The sequence below is a fragment of the Struthio camelus genome, chromosome 17 (assembly GCF_040807025.1).
Source record: "Struthio camelus isolate bStrCam1 chromosome 17, bStrCam1.hap1, whole genome shotgun sequence".
In the NCBI taxonomy this organism is placed as follows: Eukaryota; Metazoa; Chordata; class Aves; order Struthioniformes; family Struthionidae; genus Struthio; species Struthio camelus.
Genome location: NC_090958.1, coordinates 17,702,976 through 17,729,791, shown reverse-complemented (window position 1 = coordinate 17,729,791; position 26,816 = coordinate 17,702,976). Strand labels below are relative to the sequence as shown.

The 26,816-nt window shown below is 42.5% G+C and overlaps 1 protein-coding gene across 2 annotated transcripts; it reads right to left on the bottom strand.

The window, feature by feature from the left end:
* Positions 1-5,243: 5,243 nt before the first annotated feature.
* BCL7A (BAF chromatin remodeling complex subunit BCL7A) lies at positions 5,244-26,598 on the bottom strand. 2 transcript variants are annotated; one of them, XM_068910926.1, is made up of 6 exons: positions 26,335-26,598; positions 18,311-18,392; positions 14,700-14,796; positions 13,072-13,239; positions 10,003-10,124; positions 5,244-9,007 (listed from the first exon to the last, which is right to left on the bottom strand). In XM_068910926.1, exons 1-6 carry the CDS (start codon positions 26,424-26,426, stop codon positions 8,936-8,938), a joined length of 633 nt encoding a protein of 210 aa, XP_068767027.1. In that variant the 5' UTR covers positions 26,427-26,598; the 3' UTR covers positions 5,244-8,935. The 2 variants fall into 2 exon arrangements, with proteins under 2 accessions (XP_068767027.1, XP_009664880.1); XM_009666585.2 differs by lacking the exon at positions 26,335-26,598 and adding an exon at positions 21,992-22,101 and having other exon boundaries at positions 5,245-9,007.
* Positions 26,599-26,816: the final 218 nt, after the last annotated feature.

Sequence of the window (26,816 nt, the reverse complement as noted above, 5' to 3'; positions counted from 1 at the left end):
GCCCGCCGCCCGCTCTGCGCCGCCACCGCCCCGTCCCGCCCCGCCGAGCCGGAGCGGCCCCGCCGGCGCGGTGCGACCAGCGGGCCCGCCCTCCCCCGACCGCCGCGCCGCCCCCGCCCCCGCTCAGGGAGCCCCGGGGCCGACCCCCCCCCCCAGCAACGGCCCCCCAGGCCGCTCCCCCCTCCGGTCAGGGAGCCCCGGGGCCGACCCCCCCCCAGCAACGGCCCCCCAGGCCGCTCGCCCCTCCGGTCAGGGAGCCCCGGGGCCGCTCCCCCCCCCAGCAACGGCCCCCCAGGCCGCTCCCCCCCCCCGTCAGGGAGCCCCGGGGCCGCTCCCCCCCCCAGCAACGGCCCCCCAGGCCGCTCCCCCCCCCCGTCAGGGAGCCCCGGGGCCGCTCCCCCCCTCAGCAACGGTCCCCCAGGCCGCCCCCCCCCGTCAGGGAGCCCCGGGGCCGCTCCCCCCCTCAGCAACGGCCCCCCAGGTTGCCCCCCCCCGGACACGGGAGCCCCGGGGCCGCTCCCCCCCCCCGGCAACGGCCCCCCAGGCTGCCCCCCCCCGGTCAGGGAGCCCCGGGGCCGCCGCCGCCGCCCCCCTCCGCTCAGGGAGCCCCGGGGGCTGACCCCCCCCCAGCAACGGCCCCCCAGGCCGCTCCCTCCTCCGGTCAGGGAGCCCCGGGGCCGCTCCCCCCCTCAGCAACAGCCCCCTAGGCCGCTCCCCCCTCCGGTCAGGGAGCCCTGGAGCCCCCGCCCCCCCCCCCAGCTAGGGGACCCTAGTGCTGCCCACCCCCCAGCCAGGGAGCCCTGGGGCCACCTCCTCCCCCCAGCAACAGCCCCCCAGGCCACCCCCCCAGCCAGGGAACCCTAGGCCCCCCCTCCCAACAAGGGCCCCTCAGGGCGCCCCCCCCCCCCAGCCAGGGACCCCTAAGGCCACCCTCACCTCCCCTCCCCAGGCTACTTCTCCCCCATCCAACAGCCCCGGCCCCCTCAGGCCGCCCTCCCCGCGGCGGCAGCCCACCTTTGTGGGTCCCTGCCCTCTTACCAAGACCCCCCCCAACCCCCAAACTACTTCTGCCCCCGCTTGCGCGCAGCAGCCCCCACTGCTCCCCCCCCCCGCTGGGGGGGCTCCCAGAGGGCCCTGCCGGGCCTCGCCTGGGCCCCCCGCGCCCTGCCCCGAGCCCCCCGTTTCCCCAGCACAGCTCCAGCGGCCTCTCTCCTTCCCCGGCCGCCGCAGTTCCTCAAATGCCCCCTCGCTCGCTCGCCTGCCGCCGTCCCCCTTCCTGCCTTGCGCGGCGAACACAAGACAGCGTTTTTGTTTCTTCCTTCCCAGCTCTGGGTGACATTGAAATGAGTTTCCCGAGCGGGGGCTCTTTCCCTGCCTGCGCTCAAGGAGGCACGGCGCGGGGCCTGGCCCTCCTGGAAGCGGTGGGGACAGCCAGCTGCAAGCGGGTCTGACGGCGAAGGCCTCGTAGGAAGCCATGGCTGCGGGGGTGTTTCTGTTTGTGAGAGCAAAGGGAGGCCCAGCAGTGACGGCCGTAAAAAAGTGTGTGTGGGGGGGGGTGCCTGGACAGACGCTGGGGTAGCGGCTCTGTGCACCTGTACCCCGAACGTGGACAGCAGCACGTTCATTACAAAGCGAGAGCCCAGCTCAGCGGAGAGGGCAGGATCATCCCTCCCCACTGCACACCGAGAACCCAGAAGCTTCTTAGCCATAATTAACAACCACAGGGTTTTGCACTTCCCCTTGTACCGCGTCCCCTCCAGGGCTGCCTGCAGCCTTGCTGGAGGCGTTGAGAAGCGCGATGGGGCCCTGCGGCGCCTTCCCCGCCACCGCTTTCTTCCTCCCTGCCCCAAAATCCCAAGAACTGTCCCTGTTCCTCCTAGCTGCCCCAAAACAACTCAACCTCGGCTCAGCGGGACAGGGCCACGGGGGCTGAGATGGCTTGGAAAGCACCAACCAGAAACGCATAGCCACCTCTGACCCTTAAGGTTAAAGGCAGCTAGGGATGCTCTGGCCGTTAAGAACAGAGCTGTCCCCAGGAATCAACAATAACATGCCTCTGATAATACACTTTCTCTGGGAAGTGCTCCTTAGTTTACAGGAATCTTATGAATATAAGAAAAGAGAACAGCCCAGAACTGGCTGGAGAAAGTTGATAAAAGGCAACTTAGTACATGTTTTTAGGCCTCTGCTACCAGTCCATCTGTCTTGTTTTAATCCAGCTTGGATTAAAACCGAAAAGGCAGTGAAGCCAAGGAGGAAGGCACTAGACCCAGGGTGTGCTTGTTATTTATGTGTTTCTTTATTTTGCATGAACTATTTTTCCACAGTGAGTTTTCTCTCCCCACTAAAAATTCAATTACATACATGAAACACTAGAAGTATTTCACGGATTTCAAACCAACCTGAATACAGTAAATTGCTTATTATTTTCCAGAAACAACCTGCAAGAAGCCTGGATAGCTATCGAAGTAGCTGGAGATCTGCAGGACACAGGTTACAGACGTGGCTGAAGGGATTAGCTTAGAATCATACAGAAAAGCTTGGCACATAAAGCTCTTAGTTCTAGCCTGCTAGTTCAAGCATAACCCACATACCTGCTTGGTGGCGTGCGTTAAATAAGCACAGTGGTTCCAGTGGATGTAAAGATTCAATTTCATCCTTCTGAAAGGCATAAGGGAAGCAACAGATCCTATAGATCAAGATCAAAGCACGTTAATAAGGCCAATGGATTTATCCGTCCGGGAGGAGAAAAAGTTCACAGCATAAAACCCCGTATACATACACGTGCACACACAAAGTCAGGAAAAACACACTTCTGGTTTGCTCCGTATAGCAAACCTCCATCCCAGGAGGAGAGTAATTGTGTTTCAGGTAGCATACTCCAAGCATTTACACTAAATTGTTTATGTTCTCTCAGCTCTAGTACCTCATACTTAAAGGAAAAAACAAGCTACTCTACCTAGTCTTCCTCAGGGAAGGAAAAAAAATTCCTTCATCTATCGTGTGGTACTTTTTCTCCTTTGTAAAATCAGAAATAAGACCAAGGAATAGAGATTGCAAGTCTTGGGCACGGAAAGGAGGAAGATTCTTAAAATACCACAATTATGTCCTTGCAATGATCTAATATTCTCCATTAGAGAGCGTGAAATCAAGACAGATCACTGCGTTTAGGGGAGGAGCGGCAAGTTACCTCCCCACACATTAGAGGAGCAGTAAAGCATCGTCACATCGTGTGAAGGCTGTTATAAGTCTTTAAAATGAAGTCTAACATTCAGTTCTCAGTCAACTTCACACATGACTAAAGCGTTTTAGAGAACAGGCCACAGTCATAACTCATTCAGTTTCAAAGAAGCTGATTGTTGCTAGCTTATGTTAGCGTCGATAAAAAAAAAAAAACAGTGCTATCTCCCAGCAAGGCCTTCTCATTGGGAGTGCTGAGTGCAAAAATTGAAATCAATTCAAAGCAACATTCATAGCTTTACAATGTCTTATCATAAGTTTGACATGTAGTTTGCTCTGTTAAGAACACCTGAACTCAAAAATCACAGCTACAGATCAATAATCGTGCTTTCATGTGCAATACCCTATACATTTACCTTATTAACTTATTTGGAAGCCACAACTGCTGTTACACTTGCTTCTTCCTGTTTGCAAAGAAGAAGAACGTGAAAATAAAGCATCTAGACAGCAATGGAATCGTCTAAGACAATTTAGTATTATTGCAAAACATCATTTAAAACAGGGCTAGCAGTATTAAGCTATGAGAAACATTGGATGCAATTTAGGTTTTAACAGTAGATTAAGGGTTTTCGCCTCTATTTTGCTCCTCTAATCAGCCAAAGTGCAAATACTACAGATGCAAGGAAGGACAGAGCCCTTACAATAAATCCATTTATTTTAGGGACAGACTTCTTGCCTTGCCTTTTTACGTTTTGTATTTAGGTGACGGGTGCCGACCAGCAAGTCAAGGCTCCTGGTTGTCCCTTCCTTCTCCATAGCAGGGAATTCCAGGAGGCACAGGGAAACTCTAAGGGGCTAGAGCAGGCAGACAGATCAGTACAGCGTCTTTTGGTATGCTTTTTCTTGATGTTTCTGCAGCGCAAAGTGAAACTCTGTAGACCACCATCTTCTGCTGATGTTCCTTCAACAGAGCAGACTTTTAGCACAGCAGACATCCGTTTACTGAATTAGAATTCAATTGTAATAGGCATGGAAGAGAGAAAAACAGGTTCAGGGTTTTTAAAAATATTGTGGAGTACACTGCAGTAAGAGATTATCCTCCCAAATCTCTAGGTATTTTGGTGAGGTGCACGAGCTCAGGGAATCCTATCCCCAGCCTCAGATCATGAAGCTGGTGGCAAGGGCCAGGTGCCTGCGGTCCTGGGGCCCTCGGCCGGCTCCTGCCTGTCCGGCTTCCCAGGGAGCCCCAGGGCCAACCTCCATCTCCCCACGCACTCGTAGGCCACGGTGCGGCTCGCTCTGGCCAAGCCTTACCTGTTCGGAGGCCTTTACTTCTGGGACTGCCTTGAATTACAGCCTTGCTTGCATCTCTGCCCTTTTCTATTATCTCTCCAGGTCCATCCTATTCCTTAAACAGCTCTGCTATGCAGATAGCTGGGTACAAATTTAACTCACTAATTCAGAGAAAAAAAAATACTAAGTAAAAATGGGTAGTTTTTTTCCTGGGTTGACGAATTGTAGGGGTTCACAAGAGGATCCCACAAGCACGCCAGTAAATGCCAGGGAGGGAACAAAACCAAGCAGCTGGGAGCGAGCCAGCCGGCTGTGGCTCACCATTTTGGTAGCGGTGAACAAGCAGGTCAGTTCAGTTGTCCCTGAAACTCCATAGGCTACTCTGGGACACAGCACCGAAAGTAAGTAGGACCTTTTATCTCTTTCCTGAACGTAAAGAATCATTCCAAAGCACTGAAGGAGTTTTATCCTTGCTTGCGTGTGACTCGAGCTTATTTTGAAACCGAAGCATATTTTTACACTATGATGCCCCCCACCCCCCAAGTTACCATTACACATTAGCTGAGTACCAAGCACCTTAAATTAGCAAGCTACTCTTTGGGTTGCTGTAAATACATTGGCCATTGGCCTTATTTATTACTTCATTGGGTGTTTTTTTTTTTTTTTTTTAAAAAGTACAAAGTCCTGCTAAAATCATACCAAGATGCCTTTGGTCCTTTGCAGTTAAACATTTTACACGTTATCAAATAAGACACCATAGAATGCACATTTAAAAAGACTAGTCATAAAAAACTGAAATTTATTTTTAATTTAAAAAACAAACTGAGATTGTTTCTTGATAAAAATTATTCACACAGCATTCATGTCGTGATTTTTTATTTTATTTTTGAAATGAAACCATTGTACATTGTACAAACCATAACTACTGATGGAATAAATAAGTGAAAAATTATACTGCTGTACAACACACACACACACAAATCATAAGATGGAAAACGATTAGGTATTGAAGAAAACAAAATTCTTTACACCTTCTAACAGGCCCTTAGATATAAAGAACATTCCAAAACATGACAATGTTTATGTATGAAGATAAGCCACCCAAAACCAATATTTTTATACTGCCTTGTTGATTATTTTTTGTTGTTTTTGTAAGTGCCAGCACTTTTTGGAATGTTTAACAACTACTTTCCCAAGCATAAAAATTCCAAGGAATAGTTCTGCTATAAAATGTTTGGCTGAGTAAATCGCTTATTCGGAAGGCCTTCCCACGTGTTCCGCCAACTCAGCTAATTTACTTGCTTGCTTCTCGTTTCTTTTGCTTTTGTAAATGAAGCTCCAACATTCAGCATTGTAGCAAGGAAGCACTTCCTGAAATTTGCACTATTTCTAGAACGTTAGCTGTATGAGAACTTTCAGTCATCTTGACGAAAATTACATCTCTCCTCCTGCTCCACGTCTCAATGCTTTCAGTAAACCCTTTTACAGTGAGTTCATAAAACAAGTTTCTGGTAGAGACAGGTCCAAGCCAAAAAAAGCTGGATTTAGATCTGGTTTCAAACCTTACGCGGGTTTGAACCCTATGTTCTGGTTTGGTCCCGTCTGTACTTTCTGGCATTAAAATGTGTTTAATCACATCCGTTGGCCTATAAATGTTATCAGGCACTTCAAGAAAAGACTAATAACAGTCTTATACACTATTTTGGATTTCTTCATACCAGGTAATGTCAAAGTCTCTTCTCAGAGACTGACAAAAACAGGTTTAAGGAACCCAAATCTATCTGCTTGTTCAGCTGTCTGTTGTCACTAGAATCTCTGGTTAAAAAAAAAAAAAAGTTCTGAATGTATTTTGTATAAGCTGTAAATAAAGCATTACTATTTTAGAAACAAAGCTTCTAGGAATATGGTTATGATGCCTTGCTTTTTAAGCCACAGAACAACAAACAGTTCTGAGCAGAAGCCACAAGAGAGAAAAGGAATTTTTTTAATTAAACTTGTTGATGTCAATAACGCCAATAAATGCTTCTATCTAATGAAAAATTTGAGGTATTTTAGTGCTATTTATACATTTTATTTCTTCCTAAAGTACAGGAATTAGTTCCTAAACCAAAAGTCTATTTACTCCCTTGGAAACGTCTACAAAATTAAAATAAAAAAAAAAAAACTTGCTGTGATGCACCTGAAGACAGGGATTAGTAAACATGACTACTTTTCAAAGGTGGCATCAGATTAATTTTAATCAATAAAAATAAGAAAAAGCTAGTAAATCAAAAATATTCGTAAGTTTGAATCCTTCTAAATTTGCCCATTTAATATAGCAATAGAATTTCTCACAAAATATCACTTAAATCTGAATGTAATATACATACAAATCAATTGTCATTGACCAGTTATCCACATTTTAGGCATACACACAATTCAAGAGAGAATTCTACCATTTCATTGCATATATTGTGCAAATATTTTTTGGCTCCTCATTTCCTTATTTTCAGAATGTTAGTGGACTTCATGATCAGACCAGAAATCCCAAAAACTTATTAGGGAGCACACTGCTTTCATGAATGATTTGCAATCAAATTTTATTTAGTTAAAATCCAAAAAGTTTATTTCAACATAAAGAAAAAATCCCGAAACTGAGTGTTGTATATTATTTGGAGTTTAATCCTACAAACATTTTATGGAAGGTCAGTACTGGCTCCCCAATCCTCCCTCCCTCCATTCCCTCCCCTGACTTCCCCCATTGTTTTTCATAGTAAAATGGTAATTGCAAATGCAATGCAGTAGTCTAAGTGCAAGCCATTTTCACTATTGGAGAATTCAGAAATAAATAAGCTTAATGAAGAGCTAATTATGAAAATGTATCAACTGGAAGCAATCTTTTCATTTAAAAAAGTATTTACAGTTCTTAGCTTACAAACTATATGCAACCATTTTCATAGCTATGAGATCATATTTTAAATTACAAGTTCCATCTCCCACACAAATAGAAGACAGACTAAGGGCCCAATTCAGCTCTGTGTGTGTGTGTGTGTGTGTGTGTGTGTGTGTGTGTGTGTGTGTGTGTGTGTGTGTGTGTGTGTGTATGCGCGCGCACGCGTGCGTACGCATGCACACGTAAAGAGTTTTCAAGTGATAAATAAGTGCTTCCCCCTGACATCAGGTATTTATAACTGGGTGCCCACCCTGGAAGTACAAAGCCCACTGTAAGATCAGGCCCTTATGACCTGACCTTTGCAGACGGCCCTGCACCTCTAAATGCCACAAATCTGAAGGGAGTTGCACAAGCTCAGCGCCTTTCAACCAAGTTTAGCATAAGCATACTTCAACATAATTGAAAAAGAAAAAACATTTCTACCAATGATGTAGAGACTATGGAAACAACAAGGCTTATTTACAAGACTTGCTGAAAGGAAAAGAAAATCCCAAATACAGTATTGACCTGGAACACAGAAGTAAACATCTTATAATGAAACAGTACAATGAAATCCAGTTCAGTGAAAACCTGATATCAAAAAAGACCAATTGAAAATAAATTCACTGTGCATCAATCCCTTTGATCCTATTTATGTACATAGTGGAACTCTTCTGTAAAGAAAGTTGTACCCAGTACAGAGATCTGGACCTAATACGTAAGTATTTTAACTGTTGTGTTATAGTATATATTCAGATCTGGACTATAAATGGTAAACAGATCATATGTTAACTTCTGATGAAGTTAAGTATTTAGAAGACCAAATTTACAGTTGCGAATGCCATGCATTCAATAAAAGATCTCCACTATAGCTGCTAACATAAAATATCAAGCTCCTTTTTCTCCTTGGACTCCAAGAGTGAAAATGGCTTCCTGATCTGTATTTGTTAAAATTTAAGCACCAGGGATTTAAAATTAAAAAAACCAAACAAAAAAACCCCAAACCAAAAAAAAAAAAAAGAAGAAGAATCAACCAAAAATCTTACTACATGGCATTATACAAACATAGGTCACTTTGCAAAGGAGACAGTTGCAAAACAACTTTTAAAAGTTAGCACTGTTTTCAGAACACAAGGCACAAAACAAAAGCAGACATCACGCCAGAACAATGAACTTCACATGAAAGCTAATACCTGACCTGTACCATCCTTAAATATCTTACATTGTTAAATAGAGAAATGAAAAAAAAAAATACAGCAGCAACATAATTGTAATTTTGACTTTAGAAACAGTGCGTAGACCCCTCCTGAGTTGTTTACTCCAACCATTTCAGAGACAGTAACTTAAAAGTTCTCAAATGTTTGTTTCACAGGAACAAGTTTTCAGTGTCTGAGAAGTTAAACCTTTGTTAGGCTTTCTTGGATTTTTGCTTGGTAACTTGAAAAGTTAGGAGTTCTGTCCTCATCCAAGAGAAGATGCTTAAGTAAGGTTGTTCTATAATTAAGCCCACTGATGTACCTTACATAAAAACTGACCAGAAAAATCTATAGTCTAAATCTCTTCAACATTTTGTTGGGAAGCCTCTACTTTCATCTTTTTAGAAGGTGGCACTCCTTCAGAGTCCTTAACAGGGGGGAAAAAGAAAAACAATCATGTTATCATTGCACTGAATCTCAGGTGCCATAAACATCAAACAAGAAGCAAGAGCAAATTCCTTGGTGTGTCATTTGTAAAATACAAATTATCCCTGGATATGAGAATGACATGACAAGTCAATTTGCTCCCTGAAATCACTCCTCTACTGCCACCTCACCTCAACTTCTTTACACTTGTTGTCATTTACTGACAAAGGGCTACGTTCTAGTGAATATTCCACACGCAACAGCTTTGATGCAGTTATGCTGGGACTTCCCTTAGCTCCATCGAGCACAACCACGCTCAAGCATAGCAAACGCACATGAATTTGCTCCTGCTGTAGCCAAAGCAATCTCTACAGGACAGAACGTCCAAGGTTTCGAAAGAGCAAGGGGTGCACTGAAACAAGCCAGCCATCCAGAAGGAAAGCCAATGGACTGAACAGTGCTTATTTGAGGATCCCAGCGTGAAGGGAACAACTGCAAGGATAATTTCCTCCCTCCACCCAGAATTTTTCAGTATTCCAGAAACTGTTCATCACATCGTCTTGTCCACTGAACTGACAAGCACCCACTTTTCTAAATGCTATATATATTTACTTTTATAGAAGATATTTTACTTCTGAATGACCCTCAAAAGCACCTTTCCAGTAGGTAAGGTCCAAAGAATTCATTATTAACATTACATTTTAGTATTCCCTTACAAAACTAACACAGCCTAGTATTGGCAACCTGAAAAGTAAACCAGACCAATTGAGTGTTACTATTCAAGTCGAGTGAAATGCAAGAAGCCAACCAAATGAACCATAAGAACAGATACATACGCATACATTTAATAGTCTACAATGTCCATTTAACACTCTACAGCTGCTTTATTGTCATCACCTTAGGAAATGAGCCTAAACGTACAGCTGGCCTCCTTATATTTGCCTTTTAATAAAAATGTTCTCTTCCAAATAATTGGGCTTTTGCACATAAGGTTACCTGAGAGTTTTTAGATGCCTCTGTAATTATATCATTTTCTCCAGAGGACTGAATTTCTGCTTTCTCTGAACTATTCATAGAATTTTCCATTGAAGACTGTGAATTCTGTTCGTCAGAGGTATCTGAAATGTCAAGAAATCATTTTAAACAAAGAAATGAAAGAGCTCAGCAGGAGCTTTTAGGATGTTTTCTCACCAGCAACACCCCAACCAAAAATTTCACTCCTGAGTAACCATTAACGATAATGTATACATCATCACTGTAAGTTGTAATGAATTAAGCTCAAACTCCAGAGTCAACAGCACAGGCTGCTGCCACTTGAGTAGACCTTCGCCTTCATGCTACCAGCAGGATACATTTGCTGCGATGGGTCCCTAGAGGGAGCTAAGCTCACACGTGCCCTGTATTGCAAAGTATTTCAATGCTATTTGCAAACAAGTTTCAACATAAACTTTGTAAAAGGGCTGAAACCTATGCAGCTTGCTTTGAACCAGAAGTAAGAGGCAGCTACAGATATCGCTGAATTGTGACAACAAAGGGACCTAAAATTGTGTCGCTAAGGAGACTGAATAAAATTATCTGAATTGAAATTCAGCCATATATTTCAAATCCACTTTTTTCCTTGCCACTACTTTTAGGTCAGCATTTAGAAATTCAGCTAGCTAGCTTAACCGTTAAGGGTGCATGTCTGGTGCATGCGTTTGGAGAAGCTTTCCAGCTTGCTATGGCTCGTGCCTGCTTCCAGTTTTTCTCCCTACCCCCCCCCTTATTTTCTTTCTTTTTTTTTTTTTTTTTAAATCCTTTCCTTCTATCCCTCTAAAAACATAACTTACACTGCAGGACTCAAGGTTAAAGCACCTCATCCATTTGAAGGGAGAACAGAGGGACTTAAAAAGTCTTTACCAGTTAAAATTCACTAAAAGTTGAACGCAGTATGTTGAGACACAGATTCATCCCAAAAAATCTGGTACAAAAACTAGTTATACTTCTTTCCGTATCCACACCAACAACAGTACAAAGAGGAACTCGTTCTTCCCTCCACCCCCTTCAACTCATTTGAAGATCCTTCTGACTTGAGTGAATTCTGAGAAGTCAGGTTTTATGAAGTGATCTCTCCACATGTCCCTGACCCAGATAACTAGTAAATTTATTCCAGGTGAAGAAAAATACAAGATTAAGGTTGTTGGTTGGCTGGTTGGGGGTGCGTGTGTGTGTGTGTGTCCATCCATCCAATACCCGTGGTTAAAGAAGATGGCATAATTCGCAGGTAGTGTGTATTTTTGTGGCATACTGCATAAAAAGCATCACAAGTACTTCTGGAAGTTTCTCTGAACTTAACGTAAAGTGAACCCTACAGTAAGCAGTCTCAAACATCAGATTCAACAAACTCTGGCAGAATGAGCTTCGCCTCCATGTTCCACCAGCGCACACCTCCATACTGACTAAAGAAACAACTCTCAAAAGTCAGAAGAAATTTGAATTTCTGTTGTGTATGTCTCAGCCTATGCTGCAATTTCAGCTAAGGAGGATTTTGTGACATCTCCCCTTGACAAAAACAGACCTAGAGCAATTCCCACAACGGACAGCTCAGAGCTGCTGTTCTCTCTTCCACTTGCTACTGACTGCTACTTAAACTGCTGCTGACTTTTGGGTCAAAGGATCCAGACTTGAAACCGGCAAGCCCAAAGCTATTCCAATGCCTGCAATGACCTGTTAACACAGATGCAATCAAATCTTTTTGCTGTTTTCTACTAAAAAAAATCCACAGTAGGTGTTTATGACCACCAGACCTGCACCCTAGCTTTGAGGAAGCCTCCTGATGTCAGTGTAGTACGTAAGATGCAGAAGGTCATTAACCCTATCCAGCTGAAAAACATCACAATTCAAAGGGTTTGATCAAAAACATCACTTCTGGTAGATGAATTATCTAATAAATGTAAAAACACAGCATATAAACATATTAATAAGGGGTATTTTTTCTCATTACTTCATTTCATTTTACTGTAAATGGCTCTGGAACTAAACCAGAGAACCTGGTATGACTTCCCCTGAATCTGAATGTAGTCACGGGAGCATGTATGCTATGTAATAACCTTACACAAACAGGTTCAGACAACATTAAACCTAGGTGGAGACCCTTACAGTTTACCATGATCAAGTATGTCAGCTGAGATTTTCTTTTAAGGCTATGGCTTTCTGATTTATTTCAATTTGGTGATAACTCAGTTGTCAAATTTTAACCCCAATTAACAATGACATCATGTAACCAAGATAAAAGGTCTAAACTTAAATTCATTAGTGGATCTGCTAAGCTAAGAATGGAATCAGTAGGACATAGTTTAATTGCTTTGCTATGGGAAGAATTCTGCAATCAAATTATTAGAATGGTGTTAAGGACATCTTTTATCTGTTATAATAGGATGAAGAAACTTATCTTCTAAAGAATATAAATACAGAGCATGTTCCAGTTACCCAAAATACCACTTAAAGAGCAAGGTTTAGAACAATCCCTTAACCCGCATATATTTTTAATCTGTGAAGAACTGCAGTAAAATATTCTAACTCCTTTAAAAAATTAGGACAGAATTGAGAACTAGCTTTTGAGTAAGTAACTAGCTGTGCTAAGGGGGGGAAGGAGGGGGAGAAAGATTAAACTATAGTTTACAGAATTTAAAAAAAAAAATCTTTGCAAAGTATCTCACTTCCGTTTTACTTCCATGCTAGGTAATGAACATTCCCAGATCTACCAAAATAACAATTCCTAGGATTTGTGTGATTAAATGGTAACAGCAGACTTTAAATGATTTCTTCTTTTAAAGACAGAGATTCTAATAGCAACAAACCGAGTTATTTTGTTTGATTCCTCTCTAAAAAGACCTTGAACGTCAATCTGACCTCTCCTGTTCTACGGAAGGATCACTGGGAGGCAAGAGAGACTTGGCACGTTTTCACAGAAACGTTGAGAATTCCTGTTATTATTCAATCCTTAAAATGGATAGGAAGATAAAATACATCAGAACTAAAGGATAACTTTTTTGCTCAACTTTGAAGATAGTCTTTTCAGCTTACCTTCTGAACCAGGTTGCTCCTTTGTTTCTGTTTGAGTTTCGTCAGACTTTACTTCAGTGCCATCTGCTTGTGTTGACAAATTCTGTTCTGGTGCTGGACTTGAATTACTACTGTTTTCTTGTTTTATTGGAGAAGCATCAGCTATTGAGCTCTGGTTGCTGTTATCATCTGTTAGGAAAAAGAGTTTAAACCAAGAAACTCTAGCTCAATAAGATCCGAATAAAAAGGACACCTTAATTCTTCCATATTTAATTTTTCACGTATTATTCCCAGATAACGTAGGCCACAGTCTAGCCTGTTGGAGAGCTGACCAAATCCAGAAGCATATAGACTAATACTATGCTTAAACTTTTTCTGTACCACCACCACAATGATTTCTGCCCTTGCAGCCTATGCTGTAATAATGTTTTGACTTGAAAACACCTGTATTAGTTAAATTACTAGCATGAAAGCTGATCCACCTCACTCTGCATTTGTATAACATTATATTCAAAGACCTACAGGAACACATAGTTGGTGATGGGACCATCCCTTTTCAGAGCAGCCTGAAGTCGGATCAGATTAAGCTCATCATGAAATTGTACAGTATGGCTTAAAAACACAAATGATAAACAATAAAAAAAGAAAGTATTATATTCACTTCACGGATGGGGAAACCAGGCGTAAGAAAATGAAATACTCTGACCAAGGCAAAAGTTAAGAAGTCTGCCACACAGATCAAAAATTAATCCAGATCTGCGAATATCCTGCTCAATCCTTTAATCACAAGGCCATGCTTGCTATGAACACTGCAAAGGCTAACCAGGAGGCAATAAAAATGCAGATAAAGCAGAAACAAAAAATTTATATCCCATCAAAAAGTGATTCTCTATAATCAGCTCAACTACTGCCACATTCTCAGCCATAATTGCTATCCAAACACCTAGAAGCTACAAAATTAAAACAGAGCTGAGCTGTGAAGGCTCCTCTGCAATAAATACCGTGTTAACATTCAACAGTTCACACTTTTTTATTTTCTTAACTGATCTAATAGGGCCTAGCTCTGGCAAGCAAAAAATGTTTTAACTAGTTAATTTCGGCAAGCTGAAAACTTCCCCGCAGAAGGAAGACCCAGCGGAACCACAGCTTGCTTTCTTAGCACTGACAGAATTCTTCTGCCCTGACTCACCTGCAGCTGTTAAGAATGAACTCTAATACAGTCAAACACGCACAAAGTCAGCACAAACAACGGCAGGGTGGGGAGGGGGAGGAGGATCTTTTTTCTTTTTTTTTTTTTCTTCCCCCTTCCCTCTCTCTCTCTCTCTCTGAAGCAGCAAGTTCTACAGTGTTATTATGTCACTTAGGTAACTGTATAGCATTCTGGATGGTAGATATATGTATTTGTTTTCATATTCAGCTCCAGTAACAACTTGCTTTCACACACAACCCAAATGAAAGTGGCATTTAATAACTGTTAAAACATCTACAAAATAGAAATCCAAGGCACCAAGTGAGTATCTGAGGTCATTCTCACTTTGGCCCAATCATGGTGCTGTCCATACGTCTGAGTAATGGAGAATCTGACACGGTTAGCTTATACTTTCATAGTAGTTCAACAGGGTAATCGGGGCTGACCTTCTCCCACTCACCATGCATGTCCATCATCCCTGGAGAGGAGCTGTTTTCTGGAGTGGTAACTTCCGAGCCACATTTTTCATCTTTGCCTTTTTTCTTGTTCTTATTTTTCTGAGAAAAAAAGTACCCCCCAAACAAACTAGATGATCACCAGGAAGAAAAATTCACATTTCAGTAAGACTCCTCCCACTCATTACTTTGTAAGCATCTCACTTAACTTCAGCGGTTCTTGGGTTTATTTCTCACTTGAAAGCTATCAAGAATGCATTAGTCCCCATGACCACGGGGACATTTTTGTAATTGCATTCTTTGTGAGTGTCACAAAGCACTAGAATATCTAGGTTTTTATCCAGATATTCTAGTGATGGTTAGCACTTGAACATGTTTTTCATCTTCAAACTACTGCACGATTTTGGTAAGACTACAAAGTTCTCAGTGCCATCCCTCATTCTACACACAGGGAATCTGAGGCACAATGACCAAGTGCCTTGCTAAAACCAAGTAAGAGAATTTGGGAGGTGCTGGCTGCTAACTTTGTGTTCAGTCCAACGAGCTACCAAAGCGAGGTCTAAAAGAATCCCTGCTACAACAATTAAAGGGAAGAACATCACTGCTCAGAGATTCTCATGAAACTACTTGATTTCGGAGCTCATACTTCTGCTCGCTGTATGGTATGTACACTATGTATACTAACTCCCAGCTACAAAACTCTGTATAGTCTCTCTTATCAGGAAGCTTGTACAACGCACCTAGAAAGTACGCTCGAGTGCACAACAGGAATGAGGAGGGAGATCTAGGATTTTAACACTAAGACAACAGCTATTTACCTCTTTCTCAATGACCAAGATTGCAGAGACCCCCCCCCTTCCCTACACCTAATGCTGTTTATTCATCAAAGGATGGATTAAGAAAAATCAGACTGGCCTAAAACAAAGAGCTTAAAAAAGATAGTCCTATATGAACAATAGGTCATAACGCATTCACGACCAAAACAACAGTACAAACTGCAAGCATTAAAACAAAGGAAGAGACAGCGGCATCCGTCACGTGGAAAATCTGTCTGCTAAGGGATGCAGCATTTTCAATTAAGAGGTGACGTAATCGGTCTCATAGGAGAAAGAGCCAGCTGCACTGCTTTTGGAGGATCCTGCGTGCCTGCTGAGAAGACAATTAAAAGCCTGACTCGAGGAGGAATGCTCAGCAACCCATCCATTCAGATAAGACAATGCCCTCCAACAAGGGAGGGAAATAAAACCACAATCAAATATAGTGTAAGACTATAAGAAGTCTAAGACTGCAGAAGAAATTCAACAAGTGAGGTCTGGAAGGATTCTTCCCTTTATCTTAAATATATTATTTGGTTGTTTTTTTTTTTTAATTGCATTACTTCTGAGAGAACAAAAGAAATAACTCACATTTTATTCCCATATATGGAACTGAGGTGAAAGCATATGGAGTTCTTTAACCTTGCAAAACTAAAGTTCAGAGGTGATACGATCTCTCGCAGTGATTTTTTTTTTCCCCTGGTAAAGTGAAAGGCCACTTTTGGCACAAGAGAAACATTGATAAAATGACCGCAAGCAATTTAAGCGGAGAAGGTTTTTTTTTTTTTTTTTAATAATAATAATAAAAAAAGCTTAACTATCAAAGCAGTGAGGTTCCATAACAGCCTTTCAAAACTAGCAGGAGGAAAGAGCCCACCTAACTAATTTTACTTTTTAAAAAAGGTCAAAGTGGCTTAGGAACAACATGCAGGAGGGAAGAAGAACCTAATCTGCGTTCTCAATAATGAAAAACAATTTCCATTTGAAACATGGAGCAGTAGAAAAGACTCCATTCCTCTATTCTAGTAAAAAGCAAGTACACTCCATCTGCTCCTGCAGAGGTAGATGAAGTCAGGCATAAAAGGATGCCCATAACCAAACAGACAAAATAACCTCTACCTGATATTTATTTGTTAAATATATTCAGATTTTTTTGATGAGAACTTCCAGAGCCTAAATACAAACCTTGTGACACCAAGTCCGCAGCATTTGCGGTAGCACGACAGCCTCTACTTGTGACAAGTAGAATGTGATTGTAGGATGCTAAAGTGACTGGTTTTGAAGGAACGTCCTAAGTTCAGCAAATTTGGGGTGTAAATGTAAAAATACTGGCTCAAATGCTGCAATTAAACTCTGCACATACAAGACCTTTATGTAAACCCAGGCTTCTTAAGATAGAACCTGACTTTAGGATTGGTAGCAGTCACTTTGAAAATTAATCCAAAAACCTCACTAGAAATTTGTTTTCAAAGTTCCACGGTATCCATCATGCAAGCATAACTTAACTGTAGGAAAATAATTTTCAGAAGCCCTTGAAATAGCAACCCACAAGCCTAAATATCCTAAAATCACATAAATAGCACAGCCTTTTCCCCCGTGCATCATAAATAATAAAATCAAGACCAAACATTTGAGAACTAGACAGAATGAACAAATTTGTTAAGAAATCAGGAAAGGTTTCCCAACTCACAAGTGATTATTTCACAGAGATTTCACTGCTCGAGCTTTGAAAGAACACAAGCAGCTCACCCATGGCTTTCAGAGTCAAGAAAATGTTTGGTACAACCAAAGCACAGAAAAAAACTCACTCTGTTTAAAACAGCCCTATCCAAAAATAGGTCTTGAACGTGGACTTTGAATAAGGCAAGCCCATAACACTGACTCTTCTGAAAACTATCATTTTACACATTTATTAACTGAGTAGTGTTTTTCCAAATAGGGTTTAATTCACACTTTAAATAAAGTAAAACCACGGGATAGCCCAAGGAGAGAGCACCAAATCAACTGTGTCATCAATTTACTGCAGGACCATCGATTAATATTCTCTATAACACTATCTCCATTTATAAAATAGGAATAACATTGATAACTAGAGCTGAAAACAATGTGTAGGTGCTGTCAACTTTGATTTTATACTTGCTGTTCTTATGCCACATGACTGTATCATGGGAAATAAACAGTACTTCCCCAATGCACACTAAGAATGTAAATATAATACATCTACAAAACATTTACCATGAGAAAATGGACGTTACAATAGAAGCATCTGCTGTACTGCTTGGGTTGGACATCTGAAACGATGATCTCTCAGTTCCACAGGATTTTCCTAGCCTTACTTCAATATTTTTTACCTCTCTTTGATCAAAATGGCAGCGATGCTTAATGATGCAAAGATAGAGGAATGCATTCGCTGAACAATTCCATAGCAACTACTCTGCTCTAAAGCATCAGTCAGAAAAAAAAGGAACTGTAATTTTTCTCCTCCCCCCATTATTATGTTGGAAAAAGGTTTCAAAATCAATTGCAAATAGACTACAAAAGTTATAAGTTTCAAGCCCAGTGTTTAATAGTCATCTGAGAGTTGATCCAGCTCGACTCAGGAAAGACTGCCACCTACTGAACCATCAACATCACTTTCTGTGAAGATCATCGATTCCCCTAGAGCTCTTATATTCAAATGCTGGCAAGACCCACACCAGTCTTAACTTAAAGGCTCAAAGAAGAGAACGCATATTTCTTTCGACCTTCCCTAGAAATGATTCTCTACATCTGGAAAAAACAAGACATTGCAAGATACTTACATCATCCACTTTAGGCTCCGTTACTGGTACCCATTTGTAAATCCTTAGGGATGTGTCGCCAACTGTCACCCACTTCTTCTCCCTATAAAATTATAACGCAGGAGAAGTTAAAGTTAAATTTCATATTCAAAATAAGGTGATCTACTATTGTAAGTTGTCAAGGATTTAAATAGGCTATTAAGTAGGATGATCTCTATTACATCGTCTTTAGTGCCGCATTGTGCAAATTGTTCTTTGCGTTTCAAAAATTTGTTAGAGCTCTGCTAACTTCCAGAATTGTGAGGGCTGTTACTTGTCTAGGTGAGTAACTGCAGTAGCAGTGATAAGATCTAGATTAAAGGTACAGTTAAGAAGAACAGCTATTCAAAATGCAGACTTAATGCTTACAGTTTTCACTTAACTTTCTAGAGAGAAGCGTTTTTAGACAGACCAGTGTGTTGTGGTTGTCATGAAGTTGTTCAATGGTATTAGAAATCTAGATGCATTTTGACCATCTGAGGTTTATTTCTGGATAGAGATTTGCTGTTAGCAATTTAACATTCACTCAACGCTCCTGTCAGACAGTTCTGAAATTTTAGCCTTAGAACCAACAGCCTTCTTGGTAGCACTATGCGCTGCAATGCAGAATTCAGATCCAGGAGAGCCTAGCTCCCTTGGACAGGAAAGGCTGAGAACGCTATCAGAGAGGGAAACAGCATAACCTGCAGCACTCTGCGCAGACCCTGCCAGCCAGCCATGAAGTCATGACACTGACAAGTTGTGAAGGAAATCTGGCTGGAGGGTGTCACTACATTAGGGGGTCACGCAGACACAGAGTGCAGAGATGGAAAGGATGCTGAACGCTGAGTTAAGGGATGAGTTCCTTGAGCACTTTACAGCAGAACATTAAAGGAAGGTCCATAATGCCAGAGAAATTTCATCAAGTTTCTGCGATCAGTGTTCAGGTCACAGATTACCGCTGCTGGTTCCTGGGTTTGCAATATAGCTCTGTAGATGGATCAATTAAAAGTGAACACCACAGACCAATTCCATTAACTATTCAGGAACATCTGAAATTAATTTGGCATGAGATCTCAAAATAAGCATTTTTGTTATTTCTTTTTTAAAAAAACATTTAAATAATACATCCGGAATCCAGTTACAGATTTAAAAAAATGTTCTTTGCAGGATGGGAGAAGCTGGATGTGACTCCAAATACATATGCAATATTGCCATTTTTAGAAAGAATTTCCTGAATCAAAAGCAGCAACATTGTACAAATGTCTCAAACACCCTCCTGACTATTTGTTTTAGCTACTAAAGCCAATCTTATTTGTTTTCCCTTTAGAGGGGACACTTTCCCATTAAAAATAAAAAATAATTAAAAAAAACCGAACATGGCAATTTGATAATTTTTGGATCTGTCCACAAGGATGTTTTAATTAAAGTACACAACTATTTCAGATTCATTTCTTTCCCACTGCACTTCCAGGAGCACAGTTTTTCTAAATGTGTTTAGATTCATCCATTTAGGCACACTAGATGGCTAAAGTATTTCAAAAAATCAATCTTATGCTAATTTGGAGCTCTACTGGTAAAGGTGATAAAAATGACAGTGGAGATGAGGGCATGTCAATAATGAGAGCAGACTTAATTGTGAAGAGATGATCATGATATATATATATATTTTTTTTTTTAACGGATACAAGACAAACTCAACTTATTTCTAGTTAGGAAAACCTTTGAAATTATGGAAATAAAACCAGCTGGGGAGTTTTGTTTTGGGTGGGGAGAGGTGAATAAATGTTTAAAAATTAATATTTTAGTCTTTTCCTACAGCAAAATATTACTTAGAGATGCTGCACTGGAAAACCAAAAGTTCAAGATACCTGTTAGCATCTCAAAGCAGCCTCACACAGCATCTTCACTGGACAGACTGTAGAACACAGGAGGAAACCTATATTAGTAACTTTTTCCTTCTAGTATTAAAGTTAGCCCTGACATTTTAATTTTTTTGAGCTTCTTAAGTACCACTTTAAATTGTGATAACCTTCAGCTGTAGGGATTTTTTTTTCCTGATTTCAATACATAGTATTCCAGACAACAATGGGAATAAGGATATTTTGTGATGGAAGTACACCAACATCCCAGTCCTGCAAGCACTCATGGTTAAAAAGAAAAACCAACATTGAACTGTTATTATTCAAATATTTTTACATGTGTAAGCATTTGCAGTATTGAAACTTTAAGACCATAAAAGTATTATTAAGAAAACAAAAGACAAGCTCCTCTAAAACTCTTAATAAAATCACTGGCAGCACAAACAAATTTGTTAATAAAGAAATGTAATGGAGTTTCAGACATTTAGGATCAACAGAGTAAAACAACTTCAGAATTTAAGATGTTTATTGCAAATAAAACCTAAAATATCTGTAGTACTGCCTTTTTGTTTCAAAACAAATAAATAAATAAAAACCCCACAGTTCTACTCTGATCTCTCACTTTTTTTTTTTTTTTTTAAATCGTTTGTGCAAAGTCACAACCCCAACCTGCTGTTCAGGGACGTTCCTTTTTATTTAGTTAGGACTGGCGGTTTATTTATGCTGCCCATAACACTAAGTTTGCTAAATGCTGCACAAACTACAAAATATTCTAGTTGACCACATGCCAGAGTCAGAACAAGGAACTCCGGAGCTCTCGTGCCCGTTTTGCTGTGAAACCCTGGTGAGTTTCTCACATGTCTTCCTGTCCGTAAAACGGATCTGCTGTTGAATCCACTCATCTTGAGATGCTGACCACAACTCCACCCCAGGTAAGTCTATTCCACCTCGGGAAGGCAATCACTAGGCAATACTTTTTATTGCACTGCATCTTGCCACACTATACAGAACGATCTCTGTATTGACTGGTGAAGAGGAAGAAGCAGAGGAACACTATCAACCTGAGAGTTATTCAGGCTAAGCATTTGGCAGTTACCAAATTCAGTTGCCCGTGTCTACCTGATAAACTCCATAGCTTTCCAAAAAGCATTTTCCTGGTTTTAAACCTGTTCTTCCATAAACGACCCAAGCATAACAAAAATAAAACGTCAAAACAGAAAATAGATACAATACTTCTCAGTATGGAAGATTAAAACCAAGAAAATGAAATTACCTTAAATATTTTAATTATAATAAATTCAGAAACTAGTCAATTCAACGGAAAAACATCCTTACGTTTATCTGAAATTGCGTTAAAGCATTCTTACATTTTGAACCATACCATTTTAAGGACAGCCAAGGATATGTATGGTAAGCATTAATATCAACACTTTTTTAGTTCTTATGCCTGAGGCATACTACTACCCTAGAACTTACATACTTATATACTAAATTCCCCACTTTAAATAACCCAAGACTCTTAAATACATTTATATTTCGAATAATAACACTAAAGCTCCAAAGATGAGCATCAAATTCTGTGTATAAAAGTAATATACTGGTGAGCAAATACAACAGCGTATATTACACTTATACATAAGGTGTCAAGGCAGCTTTTGCAGCAGCAATGAGTGCTAGAAACATTCGATGGCAGGGAAACAGAAAGCCTTTACTGCCAATATACTACCATTCAGGAAAAGGCTTTCACCCTTATTTGGCTTTTTACCATGACTACCACTTATCATAGTGATTTGCATTTACACAAGGATTTGCTCCCACATACCCCATCTTCTGTTGATGATCACGAAGTGACGTCATAATGCTGAATTTATCACATCACACTCACTTGCATTGCAACAGAGTTTGGTGAAAATCACAGAATTATGACCTCCCTGTGGGATCAAGCAAAGGAGAAAGGGGAATGGGAAAGAAAATGCCATTATTACACACACAAAGTGCTGTCAGATGCAGAAAAAGAGAGGGTTTTTTTTTGTTTTGTTTTGTTTTTTGAAATGCAGGCTTGCCTTTCAGAGCACGCCTATTGCTACGTAAAAGTTTGTCTAGTGACTAACATGAAGCAGCCCTAAGCATATATGGCGTCTCTGGACCATGCTGCAAATACAATAAAATATAACGTAGCACTAAAACGAATGGAAAAGATTAGAGGTTAAGGACACCTCTCTCACAGTTTATTTAAGTATGCTGCATTACAAGAGTCCCCTTTAACTTACATATGCCAGCATGTTTTTGAGCAAGTTTTGCTAGGTTCCACATTGCAACAAGCACCTTGTCTTACAGTAATGAGAAGCATGGCTTTACATATGATAAAACTCCTCCTTTACATATATCCAACTTTCACTCAAGTCAGAGAGCACATCCTGGCTCGAAAAGAAATAATTACGAGCCAGAAAAACTATCTCGCAATTCGACCAGGATAACTGCGTTTGGATCACTGCAATATTTCAAAGTATTTCCTCTGCGCACACTAGAAGATTGTTAACTTCAGTCACCACTACGTGAAGTACACTCTTAGCAGGAAAGCAAACTCAGCCAATGTCTTAACAACCAGTAGCCTGACTAAACGAGAGGGACAACCTGGTAGTATCAAACAGTCAGTCTTTTCCAAAGACATCATGTTAAGAAGTTCTATGTCTTAACTAGACTAGACTTTTGAAATTGAAAATCTATTTTAAGAAGGAAGCATGAGCAGCAAAACCTGCAGAAGCTCAGTCTCGGAGCATTACATACCACACAAAAATATTTCACGAAGTCTGAAAGGAGACAATGAACAGAAAAGCCACAGTAGCACTGCTTAGAAACTCTGCACCCTAAATAGTCACCTCAGCCGGTGCTATCTGGGAAGGTAACGTGATCTCACTGCCTATAGTCACTTTGCTCCTCAACTTTTACACAACATGCTTTGTTTTAAGGTACATCCCAGTTAAGTCTGTTTCAACAGCTGATTCTCTTCCCTAATAAGTCTTTTGCACTTTCTGTAACTACTTCCATCAGTTCTCCAAGTTCACCTCTTCTTTATGAAGCGCTATCACTATCCCTAGGTTACTGCTTTGATAAACGGGGGAGAAAAAGGTAAAATGACTTATGCAAAGACATCGCAATTCAATGACAGGACAACAGAATAAGATTTCCTCATTCCTGGTGCATTCCCTAGATCAGGACACTTGTCCCAGTCAGCCACACCGTGCCTCCATCCTTAATGTTTGCACGGCTGTCCGAAAGTTCAGAAATCCTAGTTACCCACGCAAATCATTTCACTGCCTCCTTAGACACCCAACTACTTACACTTGTATACTGCCCACTATGTGTTCTCACCAGTAAAACTCTCTGCATTTTCTAGCATTTAATAAATCTTTTATAAAAAAAGAGCATTTCCATTATTTTGTAATGCTGGCTGAGAACGCAACAGTTTTCACCCCTTTCTGCTTGAGGGCCTGTTTAAGACCTACATATACTTGCCAATCTTTAAAACAAAAGATAAGCCCATATTGTTTATAATTCATTAAGTTAAATTTAACTCAGATGACTGTTTAATAGACTGGAAGAAACGTGACAGCTATTAAGAAGAAGTAGGTCTATGCTCTTAGCCATGGAAATACAGCGTTCTGCCACACAACCATGTATTTTGTAGGAAACATATTAGGTGTCTTCTAAAATAAATGCTCATTCATGAGAGTGATTTAAACGAAGGAGATTAGTTTTAATCTCGAGATTAACAAAACTATAATAACTCCACCGTTTACTATTATAAGTCAAGTTCCAGTAATACCAAAAGTGCTAGGCACGATACAAGCACGCATGAAGACAGGTGCCTGCACCAAAGGATGGATTTCTGTCTAAGAAAGAATTCATATTTCCTACGGGACAAACTCTGTACTGATGGAAACTCACTTCAAATAGGCATGCACACACACGTGGCAATACAGGCACACAGTAACACTCTACAACAAGGAGAGTTGCTGCTGCACACCTTCACCTACTGATGGGAGTGCTGGCCAGCACGCACCAGGGCCGCTGTCAGTTCAGAGAGGTTTGCAATACAGTCTGCCCCGCTTCTGTCTTCAGTGCGGAAATGCGACATGTACAAGTCTCAGAAAATTCTGTTCTATGAAACACCGTATGCAAGGTTTTTTAATCCTCAGTGGCTGCATTTCCACAGAAAAGCTGTGGATGGCAACAAATTGCTCCTATTATGCAAATGAAACTGCACACTGAAAATTGCCTATGTGGCTCTTCGTAAGATATAGGAATTGCTAGCGTATAAAGTTCAGTTTCACAAGTCTTCTCAAAACATCTGAACCACAAAACATAGAATCTCTCTTGCTAATTTTCAATGTACTTGACTGCAAGTGAACAGGGGGAAAAATAACCATGAGCTATACCAGCAAATTATTAATTCTTTTAAAAATATGAAAAATGGTTTGTGTAAATACTTGCGAGATGCACACGCAAAAAGCCATATGAATACTTCTGACCGTAATCAGAAGAAACACTTCGCATGATTCTGTACAGTAACCTTTTCAAACAAGCTCTCTCTCAGGAGGGTTAAAATGTACAAAATCTATTTATACCCTAAGATTCCTGTTTTATAGGGGAAGCCATAGCAACTGACATGATGGCAGAAAGCCCTTGCCAAGAGGAAAAAAAAAAAAAAAAAGACATTTTCTTGAATGGCCAAGCTCCTGCCTCTACTCCTCTCTGAAATCCACCAACTGGGATTCAAAGGAAACGCACTACACTCATGAATGAGATATCTACAAATAAAATAGTCCCACACATCCAACAATACTACTCTGATTAAAAAGTACTGCCACATCGCTATATAGTTTTGAGCCTTCCTAGCTGGCCAAAGAGTCAAAAAACAACACTTGAAAACATCACCAGAGAAGAAGAGAGTTCCTGAAATCAGCAGAGCTGTAATCCTCCGACTGCTTCGCTCCCTGCACAATGGAGGGATTCTCCGAAATCCCCATCTCGTGCCCTGCATTACGGGACACACATTTTGATTCTTTGTCCAGCTCAAGCCAACTGGCCCATTCATGTGCTCAAGGCCATTTAAAAGGCAACAACCCATTTTGCCAGGATAACACACACATTTAATTTCTGCTTCTTCTTCTTCTTTTTTTTTTTTTTTAATGAAATCAAAGTATTTAGCTGTGGATTACAAGAAAAGTGCCCCCTTATTTTATCAGGTTCAAAACAGCTACGCATAGGAAGAGACTTGCTGTGGATTTCACACGTTTACAGGAAGATTTTAAGATGCATGCACAAAGACTACTGAGCAGTCTACTTTTTGGAAGAAAGATCCAGTCTGGGCTCACACCGGCACGGCTCCTCATCCCATCCCAAAACACTAGACTGACTGCGCCCAACACTGCCATAACTGTGTTCCGCTGTATTGTTCCAACGCCTCGTGTTGATTTTGACAGGAAAAGCAGAAAAAAAAAAAAAGGCAAAAAGCGTGTTTCAAAAAAAAAAAAAAAAAGGCCAAAGCACTTTCCAGGCCCAACAAAAGGGAACGCTTTCGCCGGGGGTACAACCTCCAAGTGCACAACTTGGAGCCAATCCGAGCAGCAGTCGCGCCCTCCCCCGCTCCCGCTCCGCTCGGGATTCACGGCCCGACGGCCCCGCGTGGGTGCGAACCTGGGGGGACGGGACTTTTTTTTTTTTTGGGGGGGGGGGGAAACAAAACAACTCTTGGAGTTGTTCAGTGCCATTTTTAACGCTTCCCCCCCCCCCGCCCCAAACACTTCTCCAAGCGGCAGCTCCACGCGAAGCCGCCGGGCGCCCAGCTCGCCCCGGGCCCCCGCTCAGGGGAGGGCGGCGGCGGGAGGAGCCGCCACCACCGCCGTCCTTTCCCCGCTCTCCGGGGCCGGGAGCCGCGGGGCAGCGGGCCGGGCGGCGGCGAGGGGGCTCGGCCGCACAATGGAGCCGCCTCCGGCCCTCACACGCCGCCGCCGCCGCCGCCTTCATGTGACTCGCCGGAGCGAAATGGCTTCTGGGTGCCGGCGGCTCCCCCGCCCCCCGCGGCCGCCGGCGGGCTGCGGGCAGGGCGCGGGGGGCCGGAGGGGGCGGGCGCGGGGTCCCGGCGCGGCGCGGCCCGCTCACCATTTGCGCACTTTCTCGATGGCCGCCATCACCCGCTTGATATCATCCTTCGCCCGGCTCCGGGTCTCGGCCCGCACCGACCGGCCCGACATGCTGCTGGGAGGGGGGGAGGGGGGAAGGGGGAAGGGGAGGGAGGGGGCGGCGGCCGCGGTGCTCGGCTCGGCTCGGCTCGCGGCTCCCGTCCGTCCGTCCGTCCGCCCGCCCGCACAATGCTCCCTGCGCTCGGCTCCGCTCCGCTCGGCTCCGCTCGGCTCCGCCCGCCCGCCGGGGCCCGCGCACTGCGCACGCGCCCCGCGCCGCCGCCGCCGCCGGCAGCAGCAGCAGGAGCCCGCGCGCGCGGGGCCGAGGCGGGGCGGGGGGGGGGGGAGGAAGGGGGCGGCGCGCGCGCGGCAGAGGCGCCGCCAGGGCAGCGCGCGCCGGCGGCGGGCCGGACGCCTGGGCCCTTTGTTGGTGGCGAGGGGCGCGGGGCGGGGGGAGCCCGG